The sequence below is a fragment of the Polypterus senegalus genome, chromosome 3 (assembly GCF_016835505.1).
Source record: "Polypterus senegalus isolate Bchr_013 chromosome 3, ASM1683550v1, whole genome shotgun sequence".
NCBI lineage: Eukaryota > Metazoa > Chordata > Cladistia > Polypteriformes > Polypteridae > Polypterus > Polypterus senegalus.
Window position 1 is genome coordinate 146,339,091 of NC_053156.1, and position 14,013 is coordinate 146,353,103.

The window sequence follows — 14,013 nt, forward strand, 5'->3', positions numbered from 1 at the left end:
ATAATTTCGATTTGAATAAATAAATAAATAAATAAATTAAATAAAAATAATAATTAGAACCAAAACAGAACATTCAAATCATACCAACTCCATTTAAAAGTGAAGACAATCATATACATGAGAGATCACAATGATTTTTAAGGCAGTTTACAGCAAGGATCGTCGATGTGGAAAAGGACGCTAATTCAAGGCATTTATGGCTACACTAAAGGAACGTATAGACTTTGATTTGTTCAAAGACAAAGCTAAATGTCAATGTCCAGCGCTTCACAAGCTATATTAAAGCTAATAAAGTAAGAAGAGAAATGCACAGCCTGTGAATTGAAGGCGTTTACATAGGTACACCTATTGAGACAACCTTTCTTAGGTCTAGAAGCTAAAACATTGGATCATGTGCAGAGGTCCTATAAAAATACTTAGAACAGTCAATCTAATTTATTTTATTTTCTTTAACTAGCTTAAGGAGAAATCTGAAAAATATAGTATTCAAGTGTAGAGCTCCACAGAGTGGCCGGTGCAAGTCTTTTTTTTTTTTTAAGGCACAACTTTGGGCGTCTCAGCACGCCGGGCGCACAGGCATCTGCAGCAAGATCACCTGCCGGTTTTCGGAGGGGTGACATTTGTTGATGTGCCTTGTCAGTCCCGGAGAGCTGTAGAAAGTAGCTGGGCAGTACTTGCACGGAAAAACCTGGGAGGAGTGCAGCAGACGAAGGTGGCGCTCCTGAGCCGACCTGTTGGGGAAGGTTTCGCCACAAACGGGGCACAAGTGGCACTCCAGGGGACTAAGATTTAAAGGCGCAGGGCTGTGGCTCTCCGCGTGGGGTGGTTTCTCGCTCTCTTGGCTGTTAGCAAAAGCCGCGGAGTACAGGAGCTGCTCGTCGCCGGTCGCCTTGCTGGATGCGCCGGCGTGGCTCAGCAGGTGTTTCCTCAGGTAAGCCTGGCGCTTGAAGCGCTTACCGCAGTGTTGGCAGTCGTAGAGACCATCCTCAGAGCCTGACTCTGATAACCCCGGGCTGGGGGTGTCGCGATCGCTCGCTGCCTCGCCCCTCGGGTCCTTTAGCTCCTCAGTTGTCTTGTCTTTCAGATCTCCCGAAGGAGGCTTGACGCTTTCTGACTTGGCGCCGGGAACGACTGGTCCGGCGTTGGGGTTCTGGGGTCTTGGCTTGTGCCACCGCCGGTGGGATGCCAGATTAGCAGGGCAACTGAAGACTTTGTCGCATTCAGGGCATCTGTACTCCACCCGCACTATCCTGGAGCACTTGTGCTGAGCTAAAGCGAAGGGGTCCGCGTATTCCTCTTTGCACAGCTGGCAGATGAATTCCCCCAGAGGTTTGTTGCCGCCGGATGAAACTGTTCTAGGCTTCAGATCAACTGGTCCTTCTTTTATCTTCAGGCCTAAAACTGGAGACGTGGTGACCTCGTCTTCGAAATTAAGTTTCCTGATAGCTTTGGGTTTCTTAGCCGCCGCTTTGCTTTTGCGCTCAGACTCTTGTGGGGCTCTCTTGTGAGCACTTCTCACAGCCGCCGGGAGGACTGCTGTCACACTGCTACAGCTGCTGTTACTGGAGCCGATTTTCAAATCCACTGGAGCAAACAGGAGCTGGTCAAGGGTGGTAAGAACAGCCGGAGTCGGAAAGGATTCAGCTGAGATTGGGGATCCCAGGTTAAAACTTCTCTCAAAAAATTTCCTCTCGTGCTCCTTGCTGATGGGACGGGTGGGGCTGTAGAGTGCCTGGTACACCGTCTCCGGATTGCCGAATTGCACGGGTCTAGTATCCTGCCCATCAGAGGAAGAGGAGGTATTGTGCGGTGATGCTGCAGCGCGGTCCGGGCTGGACGACGCCGATACTGGTGGAGAAGCAGAAGATGAGCTCGAGTTGTGCAAAGCCTTCAACGGATCCGAGTCTTCCTCGTCACTGCGGACCCTGTAAGAGACGGGTGTAGATTTCTTGTTTCTTTTCACTAGAAAACCTTTGGGCATCTTGGCGAAGAACTGAAGGCACTTACAAAATAAAAAAATTACACTCGAAGAAAAACACGGTTTAAAAATCCAGTCGTAGCCAAGAAATGGCTAACAGAGACGGGAACTGTAATTCCTTGAGTATTTCCCTGCTATTGATCTTTCCGTTCCCGAAATGCTTTCGTCTCTAAGGCATAGCTGCACTCTTTTTAAGGGGCAATGATGCCATTGTTCTCGCCCCTTGTTTCCATATCCGCGGCCAATCAGATGGCACCAAGATCCCGGTGGATTTGCTAGGGGGTGGATGCAAGCACCGAGTTTCGGAGGAAAATATTGGGAGGGATACAGATTGGTTAGCAGATGTACCTGCTTTTTTATCATTCTGCGCGCTTTGCCCCTCCTTAATGAAGGCACACGCCGGGACCCTCCTCTTTTTACGGTCTGACGACTTTCAATACAAATGCACACGTGCCACGGCTTTGTGTGCCTCCTTTGGGGGCCACTGTTCTGCCAAATGGAAACGTCAGTCACTATCAGAATCATCAGCATTTAAAATTTGGTGGCGGGGCGTGCGCTTGGACATGGAAGGTTTTGAATATAACGTATGCGTGTGTATATCTGGGTTGGGGGGTCTGGTGGCGAGGAGATTGGTAGTATTTTGTAACGAAGATGTTTATGCGCTGACAAAAGTATACGTCACTTAAGAACTCTAAAAAAACGCAATTCCCTCCCCCATGGTCTCTTTGCACAGTTCCGCAAATTGCACCTTTGAAGCTGTGTTTTATTAGAAAGGGGACTGACCTCCTCGGTACACTTAGTAAGTGGGAATATATAATTGTCTTGGAAAATCTGAGCCATGTATTGGACCGCTTTCTCTTTCACTTTTTAATTCACCTGATATGTTGATCGGAAAAGCAGAACGCGTCACTCATCCAACATGAGTTTCAAAGATTGAGAAATGAAATACGGAGAAATCCGTGAATTATTCAACCTTAATTTATTACTTTCGTGTTAATGTGAGTGTGTGTGAGCATGGCACGTGTCAGTTAGGCGCTGGGTTAACACCCCCGTTCTCAAATCTGACATTGTACGCATAAATAAATAATAAAATAGGCTAGCCTGTCTCCGAGCACAATTGCCCATCCCTCCCCAAGCTGTAGGGCCCGCATGTCTTTGAAAAGGAAATTGACCTCTCCACAGAGAAATGGGGCTTCACAAGCAATCTGTCCTAAAGACAGACGCGTGCTGCGTGTGATCACGGAGCCTGAACAAAGCGTCCAGACCAAAAAAAAGGCCAAGCCACATCCTTTCTTGACTAGAATCACTTTGGCACATTGACTCGTGAGGGGTTTTTTGATGTGATGTAGGTGTGTATTTTTTTTTTGACCAGACTTCGTTGTCACAACAGGGTATGCTTATGGAAACAATTGTACGACGTCAACATGTGTAAAAAAATATGTCGTGACTCCAAGGAAGCTTCGACATCCTACGAAATTGGTTAAAGTTGAGGCGAGATCCGTTAAAGTGCACGGTGAAATTTTAATAAACACGATTTTAAAACCATTTTTCTTTTCCACCGAGTAGCAATACCCAGAAAAAAAATTCTGGAAGTGGGATGAAAATTGCGGAGAAGTGGGTGGACAAGTCAACCCCACGATTTAAGAACACGGACAGCTCGACTGTACATGCACATGTACTGATTGGATTCAGAGTTTGCAAACTGAGTCATACTTTCAAGCCACTGTGGCGCTATAGAGGATGAACTTGGGGAGGGGAGGCTTGAGTGATGAGATGCCAATTATGAACACGCTGTGTTAGCTCACTAAATCTTAACCAAATGATACCGACTAATTTCTACAATGGCTGTCCCTCAAAAAGTTAATCAGTCTGCTTGTAAAATAAAGCTGTAAACAATGATATTTGGGAAAGGGTTTTATAATTGGAAAGTTGCTGTATGGATAGAAGTGCTTATAATTTGATGTCCGCTATACAAATGATCCGTTATAAAAATATAGCTTGGTATTTCCGATTGCAGCATGTATATATAATTGGCAGAAACTCCAAAAATGTATACACACTTTGAATGAGTATAAATACAATGTTTTTAAGGCAACACTTCAACTGGTTCCGTTTACTTTAACTTGCTGTATGAATCCATCAGGCTACGCATTTGCAAGGAGTTTGGGGATGAGGGCCGGTTTTATTTCCATTAGGATGGAGCACCTCCCCACTACCATCATGATATGAGGGGCCATCTTGACAAAAATCTGCCAAATTGACTGGGCGAAGAGGTAGTCTTCGCGTCCAATAGACAATGGCAATAGACTTATTAAACAATGCAAATTTAGCAATATCTTTATAAACATTTTATGTTAAATATATATATATATATATATATATATATATATATATATATATATATATATATGTACAGATCTTTTATATATCAAAGTTGGAGCATGTTAATTTATTGTTCTTGGTGCGCAGTAAGTCGGAGTCGGGGACTGAACCGCGTTTCGTCCAACGCTGCCTTGCTTAAATTGCCTGGCAAAACATTTGTCTGACTCCCTGTTTACAGCCTATGTCCGCTTCACGCCCAGTGCTACCGGGATAGGCACCACCCCCTCGAGGCATTGGTCTAGATAATTGGGCTGGAAATTGACGGACTGGTATATATATATATATATATATATATATATATATATATATATATATATATATATATATATATATATATACATACATACAATATTATGTGTGTGATACTCTCTCAAATCAACAATAAGGTGCCAAAAACGGGAATGACCAAAATCACTAATTGGAATTTTCCCTATAAAGCAACGTTACCGACACTTCTTACTGATATGTGTATACGGTGTGGACAGTACATAATCGGGGCATAACAGCTCTTTTTTATTTTCCTCAGTTACCTATATTATGACGTAACAACGTTTTCATAAAGATACCTCATGGGAATCAGAAAAAGGATCTACGTGTCCTCCTAAAATGCGTCCTTTCTAAGCAGCTGCAAGCAACATTACTTTAGTGTGGTCCCAGAGCAGCGCAGCAGGTCCAGAAATTGGATGAGGATGAGAACCTTTTGCCGTGTTATTAGGTCACGTATCACAAACACTTCAACCGGTTAATGGGTAAATAAATAAATAAATAAATAATAATAATAAGGTTGTACAGGCAATTTCGTTTTTACTTTTTCTGATATTGTTTCTGAATCAAACTCAGCCCTCTGTCGTGTATGATTTATATTTCACATAGCTTTGGGGGTTGTGGATTTTTAGATAAGCTTTTTTTTTGGAAAGTGAAATTCAAACTGTGCCAAAATTTGGTTTAATGAAAAAAGATGGAAAAAAAACGTGGCGGAAGCAATGCGCGGCCGACATGTAGGGGATTAAAAATGCCCCCGAAGTCTGTAATACGCTGGATGTGTAATTATTTGACATGGACACACAGCAGCTTTATGCTAATCTTTCCAACAATACTGCAGGATGGAGATGGATTGTCACTGCGCTCACGCGTGCCTCAGGGATGGGGGCAAAACGGGAGCAATTCCTATAAACACTCGACTTGAGGCCCTCCACATTACGCACAGCAGCAGCCCCTTTAGGCTATCAATTATTTATTAATAACTAGAGCAATCCATAAAACGGCAGAATAAGACAATAGCCAGAAAGGCCGCTCCATGCCGCAACGCGCGCGTGATACGTTCGCCTTTTTATCTCATGTACCGTGTCACCCATCCCTTAATAAATGAATACATATCTAATACCATAGATATAACATTCTAAATTCACATGTCGCATTTTACTTTGTTTTATGCAAAAGCGGCAATTCAAAAATCCATTACTACAATATATGCAGCAATGTACCAATATATAATTAAAGTTGTAAGAGTAGAGCCCACAGAACGGTTTTTTATAGCTGCAGCGGGAACTTTTCAATCTGTCTCTATGCATTTTCCCCATATATGTTTCGTCTCTTGCTTCAAGAAGTGTCGAGCCCTCGGTTATTATTTAGGCGGCGCGTGCGTTTGCTCAATGGCCAGCGTGTGCTGCCTCTCGCCCCCCGCCGCTTGTCGGGGAGATGGAGGGCAGATTTGGGGCTTATTAGCATACAGCTGCCTGTCCCTCCTTCCCAAAGCGCACACAGCCACTTTAGTAACAGACGTTATCAGTACTCCGAGAAAAAGAAAAAAGAAAAAAAAAACGTTCTTTCTATAAATATTAAAGAGCTTCTTGAAATCAGAGGCATACAACAGGCGTAGTTAGTACGGAGGTAGCGACGAGCACACACACACACACACACACACACAATAAATACTGAACGTGTCAAAGACGCCTATACCATATTTTATTGAGATTTTAATTGCAGCACGTTATCAGCAAAACCATTTCAAAGATGAGACTGCGAGCAACATGTAGTTTTAAAGTAAAATACTTAAAAGATTACATCGAAGCTAATTTCGACCTTAAATAAAATGAAAGACATTAAACATCTTACTTTGTGCTTGTACGTTCGTGCTTCAGGGCGCGTTAAAAACAGGACTGGTAAAAGCACTCTCGAAGCCAAACTGCTCGCGCCGCTTCCCGTCTACGTGAAAGAAGGCGCCCGCGTGAGTGATGCGCACAACGCCCGCTCAAACTTGCTAGTCGGCGGCTGCCCTTCGCGCGCCTACGCCAGTCGGGCGCCACCCGAACGAAATTCACATATGCCATTTAAAACGTCTAACGCCACGACTAGTCGTTAAAATAACGAGTTACTAATACATACATACATACATAGATAGATAGATAAAATGCACGCCTTCCACCTATTGGGATCTTTCGCGTTGCAGACACTACAGCACCTTCATCAAAGGTGTTAAATGAGCGCCAAAAGTGGTTTTGAACAGCTAATCCAGTTCCATTACGTACAAGGAGGTGCGTATCTTTAACTTTTAAAAACCGACACTGCGGCGGCTCATTAAATGGAACATGCGCCGGGTTCTGCACAACCTGCGGATCTTGTAGCAACTATTTTCTCAACCTGTTTTTTTTGACGCTGTAGAGATGCGAAGTTAGAGCATTGCAGGGTACACTAACTCATACTTGGCAACTTTTAAAGACGTCGGTCCGCCTAACCTGCACATTTTTGGGATGCACGAGGAAGAATCGGAGTACCTGTAGAAAGTCCATGAAATTAATTGAATGTACAATCATTAGTGGGTCTTGAACCCAGCTCTTGGGCAGCAGTATTAACCGTTGCGTTACCATGCAGACTGTTGTTGACAGTTGAATACCTCGATTTCTGTTTTAATAATCACTTTGCCATCACATCTATCAATACATTTTAAATTTCGCCTAGTACAATCGTGTGGAAATATATCTCTGAGGCGCAAAGCAGGAACGAACAACTCACCCACTTACACACACAATACCAGTTTAAAGGCCCAGGATATCCGAACTCGCGCGGCCGTGTGATGAAAGAAATAAAAAGCAGCCTGGAGAAATTGAACTTGTACACTCAAACCGATGACGCCAAATTTGCTTTTCTAAAGAATAAAAACTCATTAATAAATCTTGAACTAAAAGAAGAAGAAAAAAAGGTTCAGAACCATAAGTAGTTGTATCACTTTATTAATGTTATGTATAACAATGAAAATAATGATGTATTTTACAAATAAACACAATTTACTGTAAGTGGAAAAAAGCAGCACAAATAAAACTTTAAAGCCATCCATGTTTACCTTTAGTCTGTCTGTGGTATGCTGTTAAGAAAGAATGGAATACAATGTGTTTGAAGTTGCCTGTAAATCCAGAACTTCAGCACTTATTGGACACTTGCAGTTTTGTTACATGCTGTTTGTGTTTGTGTGTATATATAGATTTGGTTTATACTTGTGGAGCCTATCTATCTATCTATCTATCTATCTATCTATCTATCTATCTATCTATCTATCTATCTATCTATCTATCTATCTATCTATCGGAAGTTGCTGAGTTATTACAAATATATGTAAAAGCAATCTGTGGGCTTCCCATGACATTCCAGTTTTCTACTTCTTCCCATACAGGTCTTTTGTACAATAAAAAATAGAAAGCATTTGCTATAAAAATGAACGAGTTACAGAGAAAAAGTACAAGGCAATATGTAATTTTTTTGATTGCTTTTTCAAAATTCTACTATTCTGAACTAATGCAACACTGCCATTGTAAAGGTGGTCTCCATGTATTTTCTAGTGTGCAGAACCTGGCATGGCTAGATAAGCCCAGGTCGGGCATACATTGACAGATGGTAGCTATTGTACTTCAGATAATTTAGGACACATTTTTCCACAGGACGTTTAAAGCCGCATTTCAAAGCCTTCATCCTGATGAATTCTTTGGGTTCACTTAATAGGTCGTGCTCCTCTTCCATTACTTGTTGTATCAGTTCTGTAACCGATGGGGAGTCTTCCATCTAAACATAAACAAACACAAACCAAACTACAGATCATCTATGGATAGCACCAAATCTTTTTTTTTTTTGTAATTTTAATGTTAACAGAAATCCTATTTTGTCCTTTTGTCTCTCTTGCACAGAAACAGACTGTTCCATTTTGGAGAGTGACCTGGCTATATTAGGCTAATTTCTTCTGGACACAAGGGACAGGCCCTGTCTTTCTGATTAGAACTGAGCTGCTCTGTTTTGCACAGGAAAGTCAACAACTACACAGGTGTGTTCTTATTGCTTTTTGTCCTGTACACTACTGTTATACTAAGAGTGACACATACTGCAAAAATGAAACAAAGAAATAGCAAATTTGTACAATTTCTGATTGTTTAAATTTTGTGATAGTGTTAGGTTTAATACATCTTCACTCAAAAATTATCCTTAACCACATTACTATGTGAGAAATGCCATGTACACTATTGGATGCATATATTTTACCTGTCGAGCTGACATGATCTGGTGTACTTCACTTTTGAAATCATTAAAGCGATCATGATATATGGCCAGACACCATGGTTCCTTGAAGTAGCTGCAAAAAAAAAAAAAAGAACAAACTCCAGTTAGCTTGTGAATCTCTCATTAGACGCTAATAGATTTTTACCTGCCTTTGTGCTTTTCGTCTGAACAGCTCTGGCCCTGTCATGATAGTTTGTTCATAAAATACCTCCTAGAACAGCATGGTCAATCAATTATTTTAATGGATGTTCTTGATGTTCAGCCAGCTTCAGTAATTGCATTTAAAGTGGCTTAATTCAGAGCTGTGGCAAGACCTGGTGAAGAATTCAGATTTAATCAGAATTTAAAAGCTTGATGACCACTGTATGGTGGCTTTGTCATTGTTTCATCTTGCTGAAGAAGAGCAGATTGGGACATGGATTAAATACAGAAGCAGTGAAAAACATGTGTCTGGCTTATCCAAGCTTAAACAATTTTGTAAATGTAGTCGAAACATGATTTTTTTGTCAAAACATGTTTTTTTGTATTAAATGATTTTCCATGAGAGTGCTAATGGATGTGCTTATTTTATTTAACATTTTCTGTCAGTATGGTTGCTGCTAATTAGTACGACAGTTTCTGTGCATACCAAAATACAAAGGGTGACAGAAGTACCCTGGTTTGTCCTTCTTGGCTTTTTTCTTAATTAATGCACGTAAGCACAGCTGTAAAATGATTGTGAAAGTACATAATGCAATAGAGCACTGTTTAAAATCTACATTTTACTTATATATATTAAACAGGTTTCAATTACTATGATTACAAAGAAAAAAACTTTCAGAATCTAAATGTAAACACACTAACAAAACAGGAAGTATAACTTTTTTTAGCTTCATTTCTCAGCCCAGCAACAACATCTGTGCAGCATTTGTATGCTCTCACTTGGCTTCTGTGATTTTACCCCAAAGCCCTGGTTTCCTCACACATCTCAAAATATAATTCCTTATTTGCTTTTTTTTGCATTGACTTGTACTACCTTGCCTAAGGAAAAAAAGTAGGTGGAAAAAGGATGTAAGTTAATATAGACTGCCATCTCATTAGAAAATGGATGGAAGTTTCCACATTAATATCTCTCATTTAATTTTCTATTCCTCTTTATCTGGATCATGGTGGGTTGACAGCATTATGCTTAAGGCAGAAACCATCCCCACAAGGGTCAGCACCTTTCACACATTTTTCTACCTACTCTCATGGAATGCCCGATTAGAGATTTCAGTCATTGTGAACTGCATGGGATATGAAAGAAAGTCTTATATATGCACACTGATGAAAGTCAACACTCTTAAGAGTGGCTAGACTAGGATTCAAACTCCATCACCTGGAGCTGTGAGCCTATGGTGTTAAGTAAGCACTGCACAACCATACAACACAAGTTAATCAGCAGAAAGGCTATATGGTTGAGGTGTATCTACACAGCTTCAGGGTGAGAACAATAACATACTAGAAGCATCACACTTATTGAAGAAGAAAAAAAAAAAGGCTTAAAGGAGAAAATGCAGCATTTTAGGCTGTACGGTATAATGCCCATCTATCAGAGTTTCTAACAAGGCTGTCTTGTTTAACTTATACACAAAGCTTCTGGACTACTGTCTCTCTGCATTTACTAGTTCTGTATCCCTATAGGCCCTTGTGTTCACTAAAACGTTTAAGCATCTCATTGGTTAGTGGTTAGTATTGGCACTGTTTGCAGTTCTCCAATTTCCGTACTTTGTGTTTTGCACTAATGGCTACCCTGATAATGCTCCTCTATTTCCATAGTGCAGGTTATCACTGAGCTGTCAGTGATCCTACATGTTCACATACACATTAGGATGCAATACGTTAACACATAATGTTCATCCATGCAATTGCCACACATTCGTGTTTCTATAATGATTGACACAAACATGACAAATGGAGCTCGAAAGAGATAAAGGAGACATGGCAGCTCACACTGCCTTAGGGTTCTTACATGTGTTAATACCGACACATTTAAAAACCAGCGTTGGCATTTCTAATGGATCGTCTGTGCAAATGTACCTAAAAATAGTAGGCTGGCAACATGGGTTTTATGAATAAAGTTGTTAAATACTATATTCTCGCTTACTTCTTTTACAATTTAAAAATGTCATACTCTAGTATACCATGTACAGAATATGACTACATTTCATTTAATGTCTAGGTAAAGCACTGCAGTAACTAAAGAGAACAAATGAACATGTGTAGACAGAAGGTTATCCATTTTAAAATGTAACAAAGGTATCAGGGAAAATGAAATGAACAAAAGTATGACATATCCAGTTTGGCACAACACTTAACCCAGCACCAGGAAACCTGGGCTCAGATCCCAACCTGGCCATTGTGGAGTTTGTTTGCTTTGGCTTTCTCCAGGTACCCCAATTCTGTCCTACATTGTAAAGATATACAGGTTAGGTTGATTGGAGACTTTAAAGAATGTCAGTTTGTGTCTTATATAAATATCATTAAACAGTGTTTAAAGAGTGACATTTTGTATTATTATTATTATTATTATTATTGTTGTTGCTATTATGGACTATTCAGCTAACAAACAGCACAGAGTTAAACAGTTGATGAAATTGCCCGATTTCAGTGTGGATTTTGCATGTTGTGGTCATGTCCATATATGTTTTTGCTGAAATCCTCAAGAAAATGCTGCTACACGAGCAGTGTTTTTAAGTTGTAACATTGTGTATCTGATTGTTGCCTAGTGACAGACTTGCAGAAAATTCAAACTTGATTCCCATCATGCACTCCATGTGTCCAGGATAGGCTCCTAAGGGCAATTCCCACATTATAAAGAAAACAAGGCTAAGAGACACAACATTTCATTAGGTGTACGTACTGAGGATGCTGGAAGGGTGGGGTTCAAATTCACGTTATGTGTCACTTTTGTTCATTTTTTATTCTCTTATTTCTATTGATTATGTACATCCTTCCTTAATTTTTGGTTTTGTCTATGTATATCTATTGCATTTTCTATGTTCCATAAGTTTTTTTGGGTGGTCCTCCAAGAGGTGGAACCACCTTCCAATCAATGCCAGGAACCGCCCTCTGCCCTATAAATCTGGATGGTCTTCCACAGTTCGTGACAATTCATTTCGAACGTGCCTGGGAGTGGTGAGTTTACTTGTGTTTTCCTGTGCTTTTTGTGATTAAGGATTATTTGACCTTCTGTTCTGTTCCTTTTGATTACGTCTCTGGATGCTGTATTGGGGCTTTGTTTGTGAGCATTGCCTCGTGTTTCAGGCAAATCCATTTTGCCTTTGTTGTCCACAGAGCTTCATAGTGGTTGGAATATTAGATTATTAACAGATTATTTTATAAAGCTTTGCCGCTTGCCCATATTACTAGCCAAGGTTATACGGTGATATGCCCCTCTAGTGGGCGTTATTGGAAGTGCTTTGAAACTCTTTAGTGTTTGGTACTCAATAATTGAAAACACTCCTACAAACATCAGAGGTGGATGCAATTTATCCACAAACAATGTCAGGGTTTAGTATACAAACAATGGACTGTGGATCTGTGAGGCAGCAGTACTGCCCGTTACTCCACAATGGTATCCATTAGTACTTGTTTCTTTTTTTTTTTTATATCAGTATGTCACTAATTTAATTTCATTGTTTTTTTTTACTGTGGGATCTTTTACTTTCAATTAATATAAATGTAGTCAAGTTAATATACGCAATTCAATGTTATGATGGCCAGCATTATACGTTTTTTTAAAATACATGTTATTTTTTTATCTTGTGTTACTTGTGGTTATGGAGCTTATAATATTCAGTAGCCTATCATTGTTAAGGTTATTAGTCTATTGCAAAACATTTCCCAAACTATTAAACAGCAAAATGGAAATAAACAAGGCCCAGGACTATACATATGTGTAGTACAGGCCCAACATTGAAAGAGTTGTCAGAGTATCAGTGAAGTTTGGTGGGGAAGGTTTATGGGTGGTAAGCCCTGCCACTATATAGAGCATCTCAGGAGAGAACTCTTAAAGGGTACTAGAAAGAATGAGAGATCATTGAGGACTGACATGAGGCTAAATAGACTACTATGACCTGGAGTTTTCTAAGGAGGTCCTTGTACTACCTTAACATTGGCCATTACTCATAGAAGGTAATTCTAGTGTGTAAAGACCGTGACCATAGTATTAAGAAGCGAGTTGGGACAAAGATTTGGCTAGCAGAAAAGTAGAGTACACACACAATTGAGAGAAAAAGAGAAATTGTTATTTAGGTGCTTGAGCCCAATGTTTGGAAGGTAAGTAAGTGGATGAGCTACTCCAATTACTAGGCTGTGACATTACAGGCCCTGTGATACAGCTAGGCTAGTCTTTCTTATATCCGAGATTTTTGGTAATTTTTTTTGATTGTTAAAATCTCACAAATAGTTGGGAGGTAGTATGGTTTTCAATGAGTCATTGGAGTATTTTAGTTTTTTTCATACATTTAAACCCTTTGTTAGTCATTTTACATTACCACTGTTAGACTGCGCATTTATGTCTTTCACCCACATTGGCAGTACTCCCTCATATAGTAACTCTACAGAATTATGAGGAGGAGTGGGACTACTTGGATCATAGAGACTATATAGGGTGGTCCAGGTCTAATTATGCAACTTTTAATGCAATTCAGGAAAACAATACAAGACAAAAGAATTGCTGTTCGACTGACAACCGTCTCCCCGCCATTTTGGAATGCAGGGCAGGTGCTGCCATCTATCAGCAACAAAAAGATTTTTTGTGAATTCTCTATGTAATAAACTTAATAAGTTATAGCGTAATGAAAATTTCATAATTAGATCTGGACCACCCTATAGAATTAGTGCATTGTAAACAATATTGTACGCAAAAAAAAGAGAAGAAGTAGACTGCTTCATTGAATGCAAACCACCAAACACAAACCCAATAATTTTATAACAAAACTGCTCAGGAGTGATACTAACAGCATTTACATTATTTAAAAATGTTCTTTATATTGATGCAGTAAGGTTCTGGACTAGTTGTTCTCTGTCAAAGGGCTTTATTGTTTGCTTAAGAAATGTTTTGAATAATTGACACATGGCTAGAGCTA

General features: G+C 40.1%; 2 protein-coding genes across 2 annotated transcripts in view; both read right to left on the reverse strand.

Moving 5' to 3' along the window:
• Positions 1-523: 523 nt before the first annotated feature.
• Positions 524-2,426, reverse strand: LOC120525604 (insulinoma-associated protein 1b-like). The gene has a single exon (XM_039748027.1). The coding sequence runs from the start codon at positions 1,979-1,981 to the stop codon at positions 557-559; it is 1,425 nt and encodes a 474-aa protein (XP_039603961.1). The 5' UTR covers positions 1,982-2,426; the 3' UTR covers positions 524-556.
• Positions 2,427-7,582: 5,156 nt separating this feature from the next.
• Positions 7,583-14,013, reverse strand: part of cfap61 (cilia and flagella associated protein 61) — a 337,473-nt gene continuing 331,042 nt past the window's right edge. The window contains exons 27-28 of the mRNA XM_039748028.1: positions 8,885-8,975; positions 7,583-8,413 (exon numbers count right to left, since the gene is read on the reverse strand). Of these exons, the coding sequence (XP_039603962.1) occupies positions 8,213-8,413; positions 8,885-8,975 (292 nt within the window). The 3' untranslated portion in view covers positions 7,583-8,212. The remainder of the gene's footprint in view (positions 8,414-8,884; positions 8,976-14,013) is intronic.

Bases quoted from the DNA above. Each gene is read 5' to 3' on its own strand.
- LOC120525604 (XM_039748027.1), bottom strand. From the start codon at position 1,981: ATGCCCAAAGGTTTTCTAGTGAAAAGAAACAAGAAATCTACACCCGTC.